The sequence below is a fragment of the Cetorhinus maximus genome, chromosome 7 (genome assembly GCF_964194155.1).
Source record: "Cetorhinus maximus chromosome 7, sCetMax3.hap1.1, whole genome shotgun sequence".
NCBI classification, from domain to species: Eukaryota; Metazoa; Chordata; class Chondrichthyes; order Lamniformes; family Cetorhinidae; genus Cetorhinus; species Cetorhinus maximus.
Genome location: NC_135885.1, coordinates 37,147,371 through 37,167,525, shown reverse-complemented (window position 1 = coordinate 37,167,525; position 20,155 = coordinate 37,147,371). Strand labels below are relative to the sequence as shown.

The 20,155-nt window shown below is 43.3% G+C and overlaps 1 protein-coding gene across 1 annotated transcript; it reads right to left on the bottom strand.

Annotated features, from left to right (window-relative positions):
* Positions 1–11,133: 11,133 nt before the first annotated feature.
* Positions 11,134–19,830, bottom strand: LOC144682719 (zygote arrest protein 1.S-like). The gene is made up of 4 exons (XM_078545348.1): positions 19,138–19,830; positions 17,247–17,339; positions 13,626–13,700; positions 11,134–11,403 (listed from the first exon to the last, which is right to left on the bottom strand). The coding sequence occupies exons 1-4, from the start codon at positions 19,807–19,809 to the stop codon at positions 11,260–11,262; spliced, it is 984 nt and encodes a 327-aa protein (XP_078401474.1). The 5' UTR covers positions 19,810–19,830; the 3' UTR covers positions 11,134–11,259.
* Positions 19,831–20,155: the final 325 nt, after the last annotated feature.

The window sequence follows — 20,155 nt, the reverse complement described above, 5'->3', positions numbered from 1 at the left end:
CAGAGAATGAAAAGAGGTTGCAAGGGGATTTTTTAAAAATTCATTTATGGGACGTGGACGTCGCTGGCTAGGCCAGCATTTATTGCCCATCCCTAATTGCCCTCGAGAAGGTGGTGGTGAGCTGCCTTCTTGAAACTCTGCAGTCCCTGTGATGTAGGTACACCCACAATGCTGTTAGGGAAGGAGTTCCAGGATTTGGACCCAGTGACAGTGAAGGAACAGCGATATACTTCCAAGTCAGAAACAAAAACAGAATTACCTGGAAAAACTCAGCAGATCTGGCAGCATCGGCGGAGAAGAACAAAGTTGACGTTTCGAGTCCTCATGACCTTTCAACAGAACTAAGTAAAAATAGGAGAGGGGTGAAATATACACCAAGTCAGGATGGTGAGTGGCTTGGAGGGGAACTTCCAGGTGGTGGTTTGCCTTTGTATCTGCTGCTCTTGTCCTTGTGGATGGCAGCGGTAGTGAGTTTGAAAAGTGCTGCCTAAGGAGCCTTGGTGAGTTTCTGCAGTGCATTTTGTAGATGGTACACACTGCTGCCATGGTTAGTCAGTGGTGGAGAGAGTTTATGGAAGGGGTGCCAATCAAGCAGGCTGCTTTGTCCTGGATAGTGTCAAGCTTCTTGGGTGTTGTAGGAGCTGCACTCATCCAGGCAATTGGAGAGTATTTCATCATACTCCTGACTTGTGCCTTGTAGATGGTGGACAGGCTTTGGGGAGTCAGGAGGTGAGTTACTTGTCGGACGATTCCTAGCCTCTGACCTGCTCTTGTAGCCACAGTATTTATATGGCTAGTCCAGTTCAGTTTCTGGTCAATGGTAACCCCCAGGATGTTGATAGTGGGGGGGTTCAGCAATGGTAATGCCACTGAATGTCCAGGGGCGATGGTTAGATTCTCTCTTGTGGGAGATGGGTATTGACTGGTCATGCAGGTTCAGTAATTGGGCAAGGAGGTAACGTAGATGATAACGTAGGGAAGTGTGAAATTATGCACTTTGGTAAGAAGAATGGAAAAATCAGAACATTTAAAAAGTGCAAGTCAAGTAAATGTTAGCAGAGGAATTTGTGGGTCCTTGTACACAAGTCAAAGAAGTTTAACATGGATTTTAGTGAGCAATTTAGGAAGGCAAATAGTATGTTAGCCTTTATTTCAAGGAGTTTTGAGTACAAGACTAAGGAAGTCTTCCTTATATAGGACTTGAGACCACACCTGGAGTACTGTATATATAAAGCTTGGTCTCCTTACAGACGTTCAAAGGTTCACTAGATTATGTGGGAATTGTTGTATGAGGAGAGATAGAGCAGAATAGGCTATATTCTTTGGCATTTGGTAAAATATGAGGTGATCACGTTTAAACAAAGTTCTGAGGGTCTGTTTCTGCTGGCCATCCAAAGAGTAGTCAGGGAACACATCCCCACTGACTCTGGCTGCCCTGCAGCCATTTTACACTCAAATGAGCATTGATTGGCAGTAGGTGGGACTTCTGCCCCTCACTTGGGAGGAAGTCCCACCTTGGAGAGCTGCTGACCAATCTGATTGGCCAGCAGCTCTCCAGGCCCTGCAGCAACTGCACTGCAATGGCTGGAAGAGGAACGGCATGGAGCTGCCTGAGACTAAATCCTGGGAACCAGAGCACTAGGTAAGTGCCAGGGAGCCCAGGGAGTCTCGAGGGAAGGGTCGGAAGTCTGGAGGTCACCGGGTCTTAAGGGGAGGGTGCCCCCAGTCAGGAGGAGGCTTCTGCCAGCCTAAAAATTGAGGCAACGGGGTGGGGGTGGTTGGGGGGAAGATGACCCTTAAGTGGCCATTAATTGGCCACTTAATTGCCTCAACTGGGGCAAAAGTGGGTTTCCCATCTCAGGCCTTGCCCACCCCAACATAAAATAGCCATGAGCTCGGGGTAGGTAACAACTCAGAGGGAACCCCATCCCTGCATTTTCATGCTACACCCAGCCTCAAAACGTGCCGGGGAGGGAGGGGGGGTGGGGGGTGATAGGGGAATGGTAAACTTCTGACCTCATGGTCTAATTGGGGATGGTCAGCCATTTATGTCTCAGGCAAGGAGAACTTTCTTCACCCGGGTAAAGAATTCCAAAAAATTCAATCCTGAAAAGGGCTGCGGATGCTGAATTGATGAGTATAAGGGAATCAAGGGACCTGGGGATAGGGCAAGAAAGTAGGGTTATGTGGAAGCACAGCCACTGTTTTGTGGAATGGCAGAGTATATTTATGGCCTACTATTTATATTCTTAGTTTCCCCACACTAATTAACTTGAGGCAAAGTTGTAACACCCAACTGCTATCCAGCAATTCTTGTTGGAAGTATGTGGTGTGAGGACAGACCAGGATTTGGCTCAGCGAAAAAGGGCCTCTAACCTTGCCAATATTGTCTAGGCTCATTGGAATAATCTAGACGTACTTCAGGTTAACACCTTCAGAAGAGAGGAGAAAAAAATGTTGCAGCCAATAAAAGTGAAATATTTTGCCTCAATTCAATCAACAATTTTTTTTTAATTGATGAGCCATTTCTGCTGCAGCATATCATCAGGGCAGAGAAATACTGAAAATATTTGCTGCCTCATGACTAAAAATATGTAGGCTAAACATAGAAAATAGCAGGAGTAGGTCATTTGGCCTTCGAGCCTGCTCTACTATTCAACATGATCATGGCTGATCCTCTATCTCAACACCATACTCCTGCTCTCTCCCCATACCCCTTGATGCCTTTAGAGTCCATAAATATATTTCCTTCTTAAGTATATTCAGTGATTTGGCCTCCACAGCCTTCTGTAGTAGAGAATTCCATAGGTTCACCACCCTCAGTGAAGAAGTTTGTCCTCATTTCAGTCCTAAATGGTCTACCCCGTATCCTGAGACTGTGACCCCTTATTCTAGATCCCCACCCTCAGCCAGAGGAAATACCATCCCTGCATCCAGTCTGTCTGCTCGTCAGAATTTTATACGTTTCAATGAGATCGCCTTTCATTCTTCTAAACTCCAGTGAATACAGGCCTAGGGGCCTAATCTCCTCATCCGACAATTCTGTCATCCCAGGAATCAGTCTGGTGAACCTTCGCTGCACTCCCCCTATGGAAGTATATCCTTTCTTAGGTAAGGAGATGAAAACTGCACAATAATCCAGGTGTGGTCTCAGCAAGGCCCTGTACAGCTGCAATAAGACATCCTTGCTCCTGTACTCAGGTCCTCTCACAATGAAGGCCAATATACCATTTGCCTTCCTAACTGCTTGCTGCACCTGCATGCTTGCTTTAGGTGACTGGTGTAGAAGGACACCCAGGTCCCTTTGTACATTAACATATCCCAATCTATCACCATTTAACTAATGCTCTGCCATTCTGTTTCTCCTACCAAAGTGGATGACTTCACACTTATCCACGGAATACTGCCTCTGTCACATATTTGCCCACTCACCCAACCTGTCTAAATTGCCTTGAAGCTCCTCAACACCCACCTAACTGCTCACATTCTCACCAAGTTTTGCATTGTCAGCAAACTTGGCAATATTACATTTGGTTCCTTCATCCAAATCATTGATATATATTATGATTAGCTGGGGTTGCAAGCACTGAGCCCTGCAGTACCCCACTAGTCACCACCTTCCACTCTGAAAAAGATCCATTTATTCCTATTGTTTCCTGTCCGCTAACCAATTCTCAATCCATGCCAATATATTACCCCCCAATCCCATGTGCTTTAATTTTACACACTAACCTCTTATGTGGGACTTTTGAAGCTTTCTGAAAATCCAAATATACCACACCCACTGGTTATCCTTCATCTATTGTGCTAGTTACGTCCTTTCAAAAACTCCAGGAAGTTTGTCAAACATGATTTCCCTTTCATAAATCCATGCTGACTTTGTCTAATCCCATCGATATTTTCCAACTGGCCTGTTATCACATCCTTTTATAATAGACACTAGCATTTTCCCTTTAACTGATATTAGGCTAATGGGTCCGAAATTCGTTGTTTTCTCCCTCTCTCCTTTTTTAAATAGTGGAGTTATATTTGCCACCCCCCAGTTCTCTGGGACTGTTCCAGAATCTATAGAATTTGGAGAAATAACCAACACATTTACTATTTCCATGGCCATCTCCTTTTGTACCACGTGATGTAGATTCAGGCTTTGGGGATTATCAGCTTTCTGTCCCTTAAATTTCTCCAGCACTATTGTTTCAATAATACTAATTTCCTTCAATTTCTCTTTCACTAGAGCCTTGGTTGTCTAGTATTTCTGAAAGTTGTGTCTTCCTGCATGAAGACATGACTAAAATAGTTGTTTAATTGCTCGGCCATTTCTTTGTTCTCTATTATAAATTCTTCTGTTTTGGACTGTAAGGGACATTCATTTGTTTTTACTAATTTTCCCTTTTTACATACTTATGGAAGCTTTTACGTTCCTTGCAAGTTTACTCTCATGCTCTATTTTTCCCTCTTAAGCAATCTCTTGGTCCTCCTTTTAGGCATTCTAAACTGCTCCCAATCCTCAGGCTTGCTACTTTTTCTAGCCACTTCATGACTCCTCTTTGGATGTAATATTATCCTTAATTTTTGTCAGCCACGGTTGGGATGCTTTTCCCCATTGTGTTTTGGCACCAGAAAGAAATGTATAACTGTCACAATGAATACATTAGTTCTTTGTCTATCCACTGTTATGCCTTTTAATGAAGTTCCCTGCCTTTTAATGGTCTTTAGTGGGCTCATCTTTGAGGAGGCTCTATTTCCAATTTTAGAGACGTGGTAGTACTGAATGCAAATATTTCTGAGGGAGAGAGAAATGTTGCCAAAGCTTTTCATCTTGCACTCATCAGTACAAATTTCAAAACAATCACAAGTTATACTATAGGAGAAAAAGGGTGCTGATTGGAAACAAGTCAACTGATTCTCCTTGGCATCACCTCAGTTAGGGAAATAAGCTCCACGCTCCCAGATAATTCAAAAAAAAAAGCAAGGCTTGAACATCTTTCTTTTGTTTGCAGAGAATAGGTCCCTGGGTATGTCACTTCTAGTAAGTGTAAGTAAGCCACATTACAAGCTTACTGATCATCTTAAATTGGTTGCTAGCATAGCTACAAGTGCACTCAGGATTGTTCAGCAAGTGCTGCTCAATCACCATTGGGTTTTGTAAACACAAGCTGTGGGACTGTATTGGCCCAGACCAAAGAAATATACTTAAGTACCTAGCATCACACTGGCACAAATTCATACATGTGACTCTGTGGTAGGCAGCTGGTCTTTTTGGACTGACAGCAATGTCCCTCAAGCGGAAAAAAAATAATTCATTCACATAGCCACTGAACAGTGATGTCAAACAGCTTCCTTAACTTGTTCAAATTGGAGATACTCTGCCTTTCCAGGGTAATTGAAGGTAAACTAGGTACTTTCCAAGTCCTAAAGTGGTGGCCCAGGTTTGTGAGATATACAGCAAACAATGATCTCATCAGGATAACCATTGTCCCACAGCATAGCTTTGATGCACTATTTCTGCATCAAGACTGCAAGGTGAGCAAATGGCTAGGGCCCTATTTACAAGATTGTTAATCTTATACTGTGCGGAGCCATATGACATGGAACCATGGCAACATCTTGGCAAGAGTCAACTTGCCAATGAATCAGCACCCTTTTATACTATTGGAGAAATTGTAATCATTACATCCATCCTGATGAGAATGCAAGAAAAGCTTCTGGAACATATCTCTAGTAATATTCATCTTTCAATTTCCTGGATCAGCTTCATTGTATTATTGGTGGGCTTCCAGCAGTAGTTGCATCAACTGGGAGCTCACCCCTGAAGGGAGGGCAAACTACCACAGCAGTGGCATTAGGTACTATAACAGCTTGAGGAACCAGGCTATCCATTGTGTCAAGAACAAGGTGGAGTAGCAATAAACTGAAAATCAAGACTTTCTGGCTCTTTTGTAGGAGCAATGCTGCCAATTAGGAAACTGCAGTTATTTGACTAAGGGAAAGACCAAGAATGGTGCAGACACAGTGGAAGGAGATGGCCTCATTAGTCAGTATTTTCAACCACCCTAGGTGGTTACTCAATGCAAGTAGTTGAATAACTAAGGAACACACAAGGATCTCAAGTGCCAAGATCTGATATGGTACTGTTCAGAAGTGTTAAAAGTACCACATGAAAGGCTGGGCAACAAAAATTAGGCCCTTCAATAGATGGGTTGGTGCAAGCTTGGTTAAAAAAAATGGCTTAAGGACAGAAAATAGCAAGTCATGGTATATAACTGTTCTTGCAGACTGGATGATGGTAGAAAGTGGTACTATTGGAATGAGTAAATTTCAAAACTTACCAATGATACTGAACTTGGAGGTGTAGCGGAAAGTGAGGATGTTGAAAGTGAGGATGTTATCAGCCTGCAGCAGAATGGGGAGACATGTGGCAGGTGATGCATTAGGAAAAGACAAGAGACCTGGGGATTCATGTGCATAGTTCTGAAGATGGAAGAATATATTGAGAGAACAGTTTTTTTTAATTCATTCATGGGATGTGGGCTTCGCTGGCTGGGCCAGCATTTATTGCCCATCCCTAGTTGCCCTTGAGAAGGTGGTGGTGAGCTGCCTTCTTGAACCGCTGCAGTCCATGTGGTGTAGGTACACTCACAGTGCTATTAGGAAGGGAGTTCCAGGGTTTTGACCCAACGACAGTGAAGGAACAGCGATATATTTCCAAGTCAGGATGGTGAGTGACTTGGAGGGGAACTTCCAGGTGGTGGGGTTCCCATCTATCTGCTGCCCTTGTGCTCCTAGGTGGTAGTGGTCATGGGTTTGGAAGGTGCGAAGGAGCCTTGGTGAATTCCTGCAGTGCATCTTGTAGATGGTACACACTGCTGCTACTGTGCATTGGCGGTGGAGGGAGTGAATGTTTGTGGATGTGGTGCCCATCAAGGGGACTGCTTTGTCTTGGACAGTGTCAAGCTTCTTCAGTGTTGTGGGAGCTGCACTCATCCAAGCAAGTGGGGAGTATTCCATCACACTCCTGACTTGTGCCTTGTAGATGGTGGACGGGCTTTGCGGGGGGTGGTCAGGAGGCGAGTTACTCATCGCACGATTCCTAGCCTCTGACCTGCTTTTGTAGCCACAGTGTTTATATGGCTAATTCAGTTCAGTTTCTGGTCAATGGTAACCCCCCAGGATGTTGATAGTGGGGGATTCAGTGATGGTAATGCCATTGAATATCAAGGGGCGATGGTTGGATTCTTGCTTGCTGGAGATGGTCATTGCCTGACACTAGTGTGGCACGAATGTTATTTACCACTTGTCAGCCAAAGCCTGAATATTGTCCAGCTCTTGCTGCATTTGGACATGGACTGCTTCAGTATCAGAGTCGCTGCAAATGGTGCTGAACATTGTGCAATCATCAGCAAACATCCCCACTTCTGACCTTATGTGGAAGGAAGGTCATTGATGAAGCAGCTGAAGATGGTTGGGCCTAGGACACTACCCTGAGGAACTCCTGCAGTGATGTCCCGGAGCTGAGACGACCGACCTCCAGCAACCACAACCATCTTCCTTTGTGCTCGGTGTGACTCCAGCCAGCAGAGAATTTTCCGTGATTCCCATTGACTCCAGTTTTGCTCGGGCTCCTTGATGCCACACTCGGTCAAATGCTGCCTTGATGTCAAAGGCAGTCACTCTCACCTCATCTCAGGAGTTCAGCTCTTTTGTCCATGTTTGAACCAAGGCTGTAACAAGGTTAGGAGTTGAGTGGCCCAACTGCACATCAGTGAGGTTATTGCTAAGCAAGTACCGCTTGATAGCACTGTTGATGACCTTTACTGATAATGGAGAGTAGACTGATGGGGCAGTAATTGGCCAGGTTGGATTTGTCCTGCTTTTTGTGCACAGGATATACCTGGGCAGTTTTCCACATTGGCGAGTAGATGCCAGTGTTGTACTGGAACAGCTGGGCTAGGGGTTCTGGAGCACAAGTCTTCAGTACTATTGCCAGAATGTTGTCAGGGCCCATAGCCTTTGCAGTATCCAGTGCCTTCAGCCATTTCTTGAACCAAATTGGCTGAAGACTGGCATCTGTGATGCGGGAGATGGATCATCCACTCGGCCCTTCTAGCTGAAGATTGTTGTGAATGCTTCAGCCTTATCTTTTGTGTTGCACTGCTCCCCCATCATTGAGGATGGGGGTATTTGTGGAGCTACCTCCTCCAGTGAGTTATTTAATTGTCCCCCACCATTCACAATTGGATGTGGCAGGACTGCACAGCTTAGATCTGATCTGTTGGTTGTGGGATCGCCTAGCTCCGTCTGTCACTTGCTGCTTATGCTGTTTGGCACACTGGTCCTGTTTTATAGCTTCACCAGGTTGACACCTCATTTTTAGGTCTGCCTGGTGCTGCTCCTGGTATGCCCTCCTGCGCTCTTCATTGAACCAGGGTTGATCCCCTGACTTGATGGTAATGGTAGGGTGGGGAATATGCGAGCCCATCAGCTTACAGATTGTGTTTGAGTACAATTCTGCTGATGGCCCACAGCACCGCATGGATGCACAGTTGAATTGCTAGATCTTTTCAAAATCCATCACATTTAGCACAGTGGTAGCGCGACACAACACAATGGAGGGTATCCTCAATGTGAAGGTGGGACTTCGTCTCCACAATGACTGTGCGGTGGTCACTCCTCAATGCTGTCATGGACAGATGCATCTGTGGCAGGCAGATTGGTGAGGATGAGGTAAAGTCTGTTTTTCCCTCTTGTTGGTTCCCTCACCACCTGCCACAGACCCAGCTATGTAATTTAGGACTTGGCCAGTAGCGGTGCTATCCAACCACTTTTGGTGATGGACATTGAAGTCCCCCACCCAGAGAACATTCTGCACCCTTGCCACCCTCGGTGCTTCCTCCAAGTGATGTTCAATATGAAGGAGCACTGATTCATCAGCAGAGGGAGGGCATGACGTGGTAATCAGCAGGCAGTTTCCTTGCCCCTGTTTGATGCCATGAAACTTCATGGGGTTTGGAGTGAATGTTGAGGACTGCCAGGGCAACTCCCTCCTGACTGTATACCACCGTGCCACCACCTCTGATGGGTCTGTCCTGCCAGTGGGACATACCCAGGGATGATGATGGAGGAGTCTGGGACATTACCTGTAATGCTATGATTCTGGAGGATGACGGTCAGGCTGTTGCTGGACCACCGAGACATCTCTCCCAATTTTGGCACTAGCCCCCAGATGTAGTAAGGAGGACTTTGCAGGGTCGACAGGGCTGTGATTGCCGTTTCTGGTGCTAGGTTGATGGCGGGTGGTCCGTCTGGTTTCATTCCTTTGTCGTGTCTTTGTAGCGGTTTGTTACAACTGAGTGGCTTGCTAGGCCATTTCAGAGGGCATTCAAGAGACATTGCTGTGGGTCTGGAGTCACATGTAGGCCAGACCAGGTAAGGACTAGATTTCCTTCCCTAGAGGACACTAGTGAACCAGATGGGTTTTTACAAAAAACCGATTTCGACATCAATAAAATCTGGAATTAAAAGTCCGATGATGAATTAAAATTCCACCATCTGCTGTGGTGGGATTCAAACCCAGGTCCCCAGAGCATTACCCTGGGTTTCTGGATACCACTTTGCCATCGCCTCCCCTGTTAGCCAAGCATATGGGATGCTGGGCTTCATGAAGAGCCCTACTGATCATGAAAGCAGAGAGGTTCAGCTGAACCCTAAAGCCATGGCCAGGAGTAGAGTATGGCACCCAGTTCTGGTGAACACACTTTAGATAGGTGGTAGGGAGGCTGGCTTAAGAGGATGCCAAGGAAATTACCAAATTGGTTCTTGGAATAAAAGGAATTTTAGCTACAAGGTTAGGTTAAAGAAGCTAGAGTTCTCCTTGGAGCAAGAGAGTTGAAAAAAATTCAGAAATTTACATGATTGACAGGTTTAGTTAAGAAACACTGTTCCCATTAGCTGATCATACAAAGACTAGAACTGGTTTTGGGCAAGAAATGCAAGCAGAGTGAACTTTTTCCCTATAAACAAGTGGGTGGAATTTTATAGCCTCCATGGCAGGCCAGGGCCAGAAAACCAAGCTGTTCAAAACTCCATTGACTTTAGTGAGACCAACAGATCCCACCAATGGGAGGGGCTATAAAATTCCATCCAGTGAGTAATGATCTGAAACACTGCTTTCAAGGGTGGAAGCAGAGATGATCAATGATTTCAAAAGGAAATTGGATGGGCACTCAAGGGAAATAAGCTTGCAGGGTTATGGGGATAAAGTGAGGGAATGGAGAACACTATAAAGTAAACATGCACTCTGGACTTATGGGCTGAATGGCCAACTTGTGTGCTGTAATGTTGTGGCTTTATGGTGAAACCCTTGATATCACCTCAATCACAAGATCAGAATAGACACTTCTGAACAGGAAATAAAACTACACTGCCAAGTGCAAAGCAGAATTCATTTTGTAATTTGAGCTGCATGATCTGTAACTACTTATTATGCCTGGCCAGCACCAACTAATTGCAAAAAACATTACATCACAAACATACAACCCAGAGAGCTTATTCTCTTGTGGGGGTAGATTCTGTACACTACAACATACTCTAATATAGTCAGTACCTTGGCCAATGATTAGTACATTGAGAGATTACAAGGGAATGCAAGTACAACAACATGTCCTAAAGTTAGATGGGACACTGCTCATTGAATGCAGTGAATTGGAACAGAAACTGTCCCCTTCACATGTTCTCTTAAAGAGAAAGGGTATAATGGGGATATTACTGCAAACAGTAACTAAGTAGTAACTAATGCCTGTTGACTAAGAGGATAATACTAATTTGGGTTGAATATTGTTACTTACTAAGGCTAGACCTTATGTTCCTCCCAGATGAGGAGCATTAGATTAGATCCCCATTTTAGATTCACCACAAACTTTACTCTGTGCACTCCTGTGGCAAGAGCACATGGCCCAATGCTAGATCTGCTACTTACCCCACATATTAGATAAACAAACCAAAGAGAAGGCCAAGTCACAGACCCACTGTGTAAAAAGTAAATACTCTATTGTTGATTGGACCAGGCACTTAATTAACCATTTTGATCACAAAAAGCACTTTCCTCAACTCCATTCAATGCTCATACAACAACAGTTAGTGCTTTAATAATTTAATTCACATTTCTATTATACAATTATGCTACATAGGAATACAAAAGATCCATTATCCATGCCAGGTCAGTAGCCATAGTATCATACAAGAGACTAGAGAAATATTAATTCAGACAATATACTTGAAGCTATACGTATTGTCACAGGATAACCTCTTGCCTCGGCAACGGCCACACAATTCCTGACGGTGTGGTCTCTTTGGGTCAATGTGTCGCTTCTTCTGAGTGCAAGTGCAGCGGGTTTTGAAGCATGTCTAAATATAAGAGCAGATAGTATTATTAAATGCAGCTCAATAAATCAAGAACATTTGCCATGCCTTATCTGGTTCAAGAAAATTCCTACTGCTTCTGAACAATTGAGATTTCAGTTTGGACTCAATAGATTCCACCAACTGAAAATTTAAACAGTTTAAACATTGTCATACTAAACCAATTTAGGAGCCCATGTTTATGGATGTGCTCAAGTACTCTTTCCTCAGGTGTATAGCTGGCAATTATTTCAGTAATAATATTGCTTTGGATGAAAAGACATAGTCAAAGCTTTGTGTTGCACACATCAGGATAATTGAGAGAGTACCAGTACCCAGGGGAAGCAACTTTATAATGTGAAGAGAGTGCCAATTGGTTAGCACATGGACTGATTATTAAGAGGCATTGCCATGGAGAATGCACCAGTTAATGGTGACTGACAACGGTGCAAAGCATTGTTTGAAATTTAGCCAGACAGCTTGACTGATTGGTCAGGACAATGAACCAGCAAATGGCTGTCACTCATTTTTAGTTGAACCAGGTGTAGTGTGTACATGTTCTTTGTCTGCAAAGAACAGGGCATTGTATATTAATGCGTAGCTTCCAGTACACAAATGCACCACATTGCGAGCCTGACTGAATCTTAAAATCAATTGTCAGCATAATGCTTGCTAAATAATCCTGTATGTTAAATGTTGTCCAATTGTGGAAACACATCTAATGTTGAAAACCGAGTTTTGTAAGCACAGGCTGGTTGGGTAGTCTGTACCTTGTCTCTTCTGCTGTTTGCAACAGACATGCTGTTTGATACAATCTGCCATTCTTTGGGACATATGGCCTACACACCGAGCATCACACTGGCACTGAAATTCATACACCACATTGAGGGAGGCAGAACCTTTTTGGCTTGGATGGCAGCATCCTGTTAGTGGCAAATACTCATGTTGCTATTGCATAGCAGCAGCATGAAACAGCTAGCTTTACCTGTTGCTCTAGTTTTTGATACCTTGCTCAGGGTAATCTTTGGTAGACTGGGCACTTTTCAGGGCTAAAAGTGATGGTCTTAGGTCATAAGTTTACACAATGTAGAGCATGAAATTTAACAACATGTCTCTTCTGTTCACAATGGGAAAGGTACAGACTGTACTAACTAGCCTGCGCTTGCAAAACTCAGTTTCCAACATTAGATGCGATTCTGCAATTGGACAAAATTTGCTAAATGGTCCTCTAATGCTGACAGCCAATTTCAGTCAAGCTTGCAGTGTGGCACACTCGCTTTCAGTACACTTAAAATTTGTTCATGGGATGTGGGCTTCATTGGTTATGCCAGCATTTATTGCCCATCTCAATTGCCCTTGTTCAGAGGGCATTTAAGAGTCAATCACATTGCTGTGGGTCTGGTGTCACGTGTGGGCCAGACCAGGTAAGGACGGCAGATTTCTTTCCCTAAAGTGTACGAGTGAACAAGATGGGTCCTTACGATAATCAGCAATGGTTGTGTGGTTGGACTTTTAATTCCAGATCTTTACTGAATTCAAATTTCACCATCTGCTGTGCTAGGATTCAAACCAGGGCCCTATTCTTTGTGACAGAAAGAACATGTACACATTTGATAGCTAAACAAAAGAGCACCCATTTTAGCTATTTGCTAGCTCATTCCTCAGGGCCTTGACCAATCAAGGTCAAGCTGCCTAGTTTAAAATTTCAAATAGTGCTCACCAGTTAACTGCCAGTCACCATTAACTGGTGCAATATCCATGGCAAAGCCTCTACCAAAGTCCACTTGCCAATCAGCACTCTTCATAGAGAAAAGTTGCCACTTCCCCTGATGGTATTCTTGCAATCGTCCTAATGAGTGCAGGTCGAAAAGCTTCAGCAAGAGTCTTTTTTCAGCAATACTCTTGTACTACCAAACAATATAGGATTACTTCAGGCAGTCTATTCCAGCTGCATGCAATAGATTGTGACCAACCAGCATTACTGAACAACTTAGTAGCTAATCTAGTCACTGAATCCGTAGGCTATTAGCACAATAATGCATCAAAATGACTGTTCTTAGCCAGGATATTTCAATCATGCTCAATATAAGTACATTGGCATACATAATGAAGTAATATCATGAGGGATGACGACACTTTGTCCTAACTTCCAAAAGTCAATTTCTTACCATCTCAAACCACAAGTTCAGAGCTTAAAACTTTCAGCAGTACAACAGCTATGAGCTTACCTGGCACAGAATAGCTTCCACCCTGTAAGGATTGTACCCTTTATCACACTTGCGACAAAATTGCTTGAAGTAAACCTGAAAAGTCAGAGTGCACATTAACAACTTCCTGTCCCCTACTGAATGCTGCAAAATTTTGACCTGATCTTGGCAGTTAATGACCCATCATGTTCATAAACTGTCAGGATTTTTACACCTGCTTCCAAGTCATAGCAACTTAAAATATTGCCTAACCATTATTTAGGATTCAATTATTTTTGTAGCATCAAATCTTACTGTTTTCAGTAGCTCCTTTTACCCCCAAAATCTTTTCTGGGCAGAAAAGGTTAAGATAAATAAATATTCAGGACATGATTAAAGGTTATGTATTCAATGAGGAAATTTCAGATTTATTTGCAGTTTTCCAGTGTTCTTGATTCAGTAATTGTGCCTTCGGATTCAAAACAATGGAGTGACATTTGCAATTCAATAATGGAGGTGCAAAGAAATCAGTTAGTCACAGATTTCCATTTATTATGGGCAATTTACTGGAACCTGACTCAACACTTGGACACATCATGGCGTAGGGGAGGTCTGACGAATTTAATTCAATTTAGACATCACTACAATGGTGGATAGAGTGCCTGCGGATGTTTATACAAACTTCCAGAAGGCTCTGAACAAAACACTGGCAGAAATAAGCCCACAAATTGGATGTAGCCTGGTTACAATGTTCATTAACTGGTTGAAGAGCCAGTGGTGATATTGGCTGAGATTTTGTGGTCAGTGAACTGAAGGCACTTACTGCTGCCTTGAAGAAAGCAGTCCAAAGACCTAGTGATAACTGCTTTGGATTTCACCTTTCCTAAAGAGAATTTCATTCTCTCAGCTGTAAGAAGAGATTGTTGATGTCCAGCTAGTGATGGGATTGGCTGCTTAGTCTGCTCAATGACAGGCAGCAAACCAGGAAGTGAAAACCACTGATCAGAGTGAAAAAAGATTGTGATAAACATGGGATTAAAGAACCTGAAATACTAAAAATGAAGTTTTAAAAATCTGGTTTTCCATTACAATTAAAATTCCAGGGTTCCTCAAAAAGGTTCAAGGCCAGAGGGCTAGTTTGTCAATAAATATGCCTTAGTATGCAATTAAAATCCAGTTAGAATTCCACAAGGTGCAGAGTTTTTATAGCTAGCTCAGATCAAAACAAGTCATTTCTAAAATTACCATCTGGAGGGGCAAAAATGCTTCACAGCAACTTCTGGATTTCACATTTAATTGCACACGTTGCAGAATCACTGTCATTGACCAGGATCTTCAGTCATAATTAGTTTGTTCTGATTCATGGGATGTGATAAATTGTACTCCCCAGGAGAAAAGACATGGGGATGCAAATTTTCACAATAGCAATTATGGCCTTGTATGAAGGATTGGAGAACGGTACATCCAAGCTTGCAGAGGGCACTAGGTAAATGTTGCCATAAAAAGGGACAGACTAAACTCTGAACAAAATTAGAGAGGGAGTTCAATGTGGGAAAGTGTCATCCAAAATATGTTAGATACTAGGAGCTGTGGAGAAGCAAAAGGATTTCGATGCCTATACAAATAGAAGTCAGTGATTTTTTTTTTTTAATTTAAAGTAATCAAAAAGCAAATGGAATTTGGAACTTGGTTAGAATCCAGGCAAAATACTGCAGATGCTGGAAAGCTGAAACAAAAACAAGAAGTGGAAAAACTCAGCAGGTCTGACAGCATCTGTGGAGAGTTCTGAAGAAGAGTCATACAGACTCAAAACGTTGACAGTCTCTCTCGTCACAGATGCTGTCAGACCTGCTGAGTTTTTTTGCAGCACTTTGTTTTGGTTACAATCCAATTGAAGTAGTGATGCTTTATTTGTACAGAAGTGATCAGATCCTATTTGGGTATTTGATTTTGGGTACTGAGCTTCAAGGCACTGAGGTGAAGTTGTTCAAGACCAGCAGTGCAGAATGGGCTTGTGATTTGGCTACCAATTACAAATATAAGAATAAGGAGCAGGATTAGGCAACTTGGCCCTTTGAGCCTACTCTGCCATCAAGAGATCATGGCTGATCTTATTACAATCTCAACTCCATATTCCCACCAACCCCTAATAACCTTTAATAGGCAAGGTGGTGAATCTACCTCAAAAAAGGTGGTGGATGCAGAGGAAGAGCGTTCTAAAGAATCATGACCCTCAAATTTTCTCATCTTTTAATTGGGCGACCCTCTTTTTAAATGCTGGCCCCTAGTTCTAGATTCCCCACAAGAGGAAACATCCTTTCCACATCCACTGTCAAGGTCCTTCAGGATCTTATGTTTCAATGAAACCATCTCTAAACTCGAGCAGATACAAGCCTAACCTGTCCAACCTTTCCTCAAAGCAACTCACCCCTTCCAGGTATTAGGTTAGTAAAGCTTTGAACTGCTCCCAACATACTTCCATCCTTCCTTAAATAAGGAGTACTCCAGTTTTTCAGGGCATTGGTGATTCCATCTGAAGATGACCTCTCTACTTTAGCATTCAATTCCCCTTGCAATAAACGATAACATTCTATTAGCTTTCCTAATTACTTGCTGTACCTGCAGACTAGCCTTTTGCAATTCATGTACAAGGACACCCAGATCCCGCTACATCCTCACCGTTTAGAGATGTTTATTCTTCCTGCAAAAATAGATAGTTTCACTTTCCCACTTTATATTTTTGAATTTTTAATTTCACCTATTTTCTTTCCACTGAAATTCATAGAACAAAAAGTTTAATCTCTGGTGTTCTAGCCTCAATCTTACTTGGTTTGAAGTTAAAGATCTTGGCAATGTGTAGCATGCTGATTTACTACAAGCCTATTTTATGCAATTAGTGTAGAGTTTTCACCCCACTGGCTTTGGAAAGGATACAGCAGATACTTGTCCTTATCATTTTGGTAAGTTAGATAAACCCAACTTGTATTTCCTTGAATTTAAAGAGAGAGTGATCAATTCAGGTCTTAATGGATTCAGGAATTCATTCAATATGGTAGATACAGAGTAAGTATTGCTTCTGGTGGGAAAAGCCAGAAGAGGTCATAATCTTAAAACATGCCCAGGCCATTGAGGGAAGTCATAAGCACCTTCAAAATGTTAGTGGAAATCTAGAACTCAAACTCCGCCACCCCACTCAAAAGGCATTGATGCAGGGTCAAATGAAATGTTGACCATATAGGCACAGTTATCAAGGGATTATGGAACCAAGGCAAGGGAACCAAGCACAGATCAGCTATGATCAATTGATTTGCAGAATAGATTCAAGTGGAATATCCTACCCTTCAAAAAGACCTTTACAACTGCACTTCAGTAATTTGTGCTTCCTAAGCCAGTTCTAATTACATGCACTAAATTAGGCAAAAAAGAACCAGAGGTTAATAATGCAAAAGAAGCCATTTTGCCTGTCAGACTTTTATACAAAACAATACAAAGTTAATCCCAGTATTCCAAATGCAAAGTTAACCCCAGTATCCCAAATCTTCCATTTCAAGTTTTATCCACCTCCTTTAACATCCCTGCCCTCTCCCTCTGTATGGGTTTAAAAAGTACACTTGCACCTCAACACCCCTGCCACGCTAGTACAGCACTCACATTGAAGCTTACCTTGTTGGTTCCAGAAATACACCAGACATAAGCACTTTCCCATCTGATATTGCAGTCTTTGCAGTGATAATATCCATATTTCTGTTCTAGAAACTGAGAGATGGAAGTTAATTTTGCAAAATTCAGAAGTCAAATTATCTAATCAAGTCATTGTTTGTCCATAGTCTGCATAGGTCACTCATCTTTCTCCTGAAATTAGCATTCTTAATTTGGCAGTATTAGGACAGAATTAGGCCTAGTACTTCAGGTAATCAATTTAACACCCAAATCAAGCAAGCACAGGACAAGTATTGCTGAAAAGAGACTCGACTAAGTATTTTGTCTTGCACTCATCAGGACATTTACAAGAATACCGATACAAGGGGGCAAAAAATTTATACTGTTATGAGAAGAGTGTGCCAATTGGTTGGCAAGTGGCATTGCCATGGAGAATGCACCCCTGATGGTACTGAGTTAACTGCCAAGCATTATTGGAAATTTCAGCTTGACCCCTATTTACTCATTCCTCAGGGCAATGCCTTGACCAATGAATGTATTAATATATGTAGCTTCCAGTACACAAAATGTGCCACATTGGAAGCCTGGCTGACAATCTTAAATTGGTTGTCAGGTAATTCTTAGCTCAGAGGATTATTTAGCAAATACTGCTCAAATCACAGATTCACACCTAAATGTTGGACACAAGTTTTGCAAGCACAGGCTGGTTGGGTGCAGCCTGTACCCTGTCCGTTGCAAACAGCAGCTGGGATATGCTGTTCGATATTATCTGCCAGTCTTTGGCATGTATGGCCTACCTACTATCACACTGCCACTGAAATTCATATACCAATACTCATTTGTGCAATAGGCAGAACAGTTTTTTGGCTTGACGGCAGTACCCCATTAGTAGAGAATACCACTCATGTTGCTACTGCATAGTAGCAGTGTGAAACAGCTAGCTTCACCTGTTCCTCAATTTTTTTGAGATACCTTGCCCTTCCAGAGTAATCTGAGGTAGACTGGGTACTTTTCAGGGCTGAAAGTGACAGCCTTCAGCACTTTGGTGAGTTTGCATGATATACAGCATGAAATGATCTGATCAGGGTAGCTATTATCCTGCCTTTGATGTGTCCTATTTCAGCATTAAGCCTGCATGGTGAGCAAATGGCTCAGGCTCTATTTACAGTTGCTGATACAGGAGTACAAAACCTCATCTTATTCTACCAGCACCCCCCACCCCAAGTCTAAATAAGTGGAAGATGTAAGAATCCAACCTTGTTTAAAAGATAAGGTCAGGTTAGTACATTATTCAAAGGTCACCTTGAATAAAAGGAGAAGTTTCAGCAAATAAGTTTCATTTGGGTTTAAATATTCCCAATATCTCCCAGAAATGGGTTGGAGCAGGCTTACGTGTATACATAAAAGTCTTGCCCACATCTGTTTGTATTGCATTACAAAATCATAACAAGTTTACAGCACAGGATGCCATTCAGTCCATCGTGTCGGTGCTGGCCCGCCGAAGGAGCATTCCATCTAGTGCCACTCGCCTGCCTTTTTTATTTTCGATAATGATCCAATTCTCCTGGAGCTTCAATTGATCCTGCCGCTGCCACATTTTTCAGGCGATGTATTCCAGATCCTAACCACTGGCTGAGAGAAAAGTTCTCCCTCATGTTTTTCACCAATTACCCGAAACCGGTGCCCTCCGGCGAAAACAATTTCTCTCCCATCGCCTCCGTCCCGATCCCGATCCCGCACTGATTGGGATGACCTGGATCTTCTCAAAAAAAAAAGAAACTAGTCCCGACTTCTTCAATCTAAAACTCTCAGCCCTGGAACCACTACTTATCCTCACTTTTATAAGTTACAGTCACTTGACTAGATTTTTTTAAAAACAAAGTTTCAATTTTACCTGAAATCGGAACTTCTGGCTCCCTTCGCCTGCCCTGGTTTCTGGGCTGTCCCCCGGCTCGGCTTTTTCCCGGTCTTCATCCTCCACTTGGGCCGTGTCCAGACCGCCTGTCTCAGGGACAGGAGCTGCTGCCTTGGGTCCCTGTGGTAGAGGGAAACCGCTCTCCCAGTCCGCCGGGGGAGTCTTCTCCTGGGGTTTGCCCTGTTCATGGTTCTCCGCCACCAGGCAGCGGTCAAACACTGGCGAGTAGACCGCCACGGGGCGGGAGAAACGCACGACCGCGGGGGATCGCGGCGGGACCCCGCCAGCCTCGGGGTCCCCGCCGGCAGCGCCCGGGGAGGGCGATCGGGCACTGGGCGTTGCCCCTTCGCTCGCTGCTCGGCGCTTCTGGCGGGGCAGGGTCCTGGGCCCCAGGGAGCACTGGACGGAAGCATCTACTTTCGGGTTAACCTGGATCCCGATCTCTTTGGTATTTGCTTTTCTCAGCCGCGGAGTCAGGTTGGGGTTCACCTGAGAGAGAATAGCTTTCAGCTGCGCCCTCTTGTAGTTGTCCAGGTACTCAACAGCTTCAACAGTACCAGGGGGGTAGCTTTTCCGACTCCAATTCTGCTGCCTTGATTTTGAGTTGTTATAGGTATACGTGTTCAGGGGCGAATACACAAACCCCTCCATTCCGAACAATCAGTATACATAGGTCAAACTAAAGATGGCAAGATGCATTTTTTTTCTGAGGAGCAATTTAGACCCCTATCAATTGGTGTTAATCACTCCAAACCAGTTCAAAGTTGTTTTTTTTATTGTTAAACCAATCATGTAATTGCCTGTATTTAATAGCTTAACAAGGATGAGGTGGTAGGTTCTGTTAGGTATCAGGTATGACTTTGTGGTAGTTTATGAGTTTAGTCCCTACTCTAGAGATTTGAGTGCATTATCTTCTGATTCTGTTCAGGGGAGTGGTTGAGAGACTAAACTGATGTCCCAACTGCTTTCTTAAGTAGATGTAAACTACATTGTGGGA

Bases quoted from the DNA above. Each gene is read 5' to 3' on its own strand.
- LOC144682719 (XM_078545348.1), bottom strand. From the start codon at position 19,809: ATGGAGGGGTTTGTGTATTCGCCCCTGAACACGTATACCTATAACAAC. The intron at 17,340-19,137 runs GTAAAATTGAAA...TCCATCTCTCAG, and splicing joins GCCAGAAGTTCCGATTTCAG to TTTCTAGAACAGAAATATGG. The intron at 13,701-17,246 runs GTAAGCTTCAAT...CTGACTTTTCAG, and splicing joins GTATTTCTGGAACCAACAAG to GTTTACTTCAAGCAATTTTG.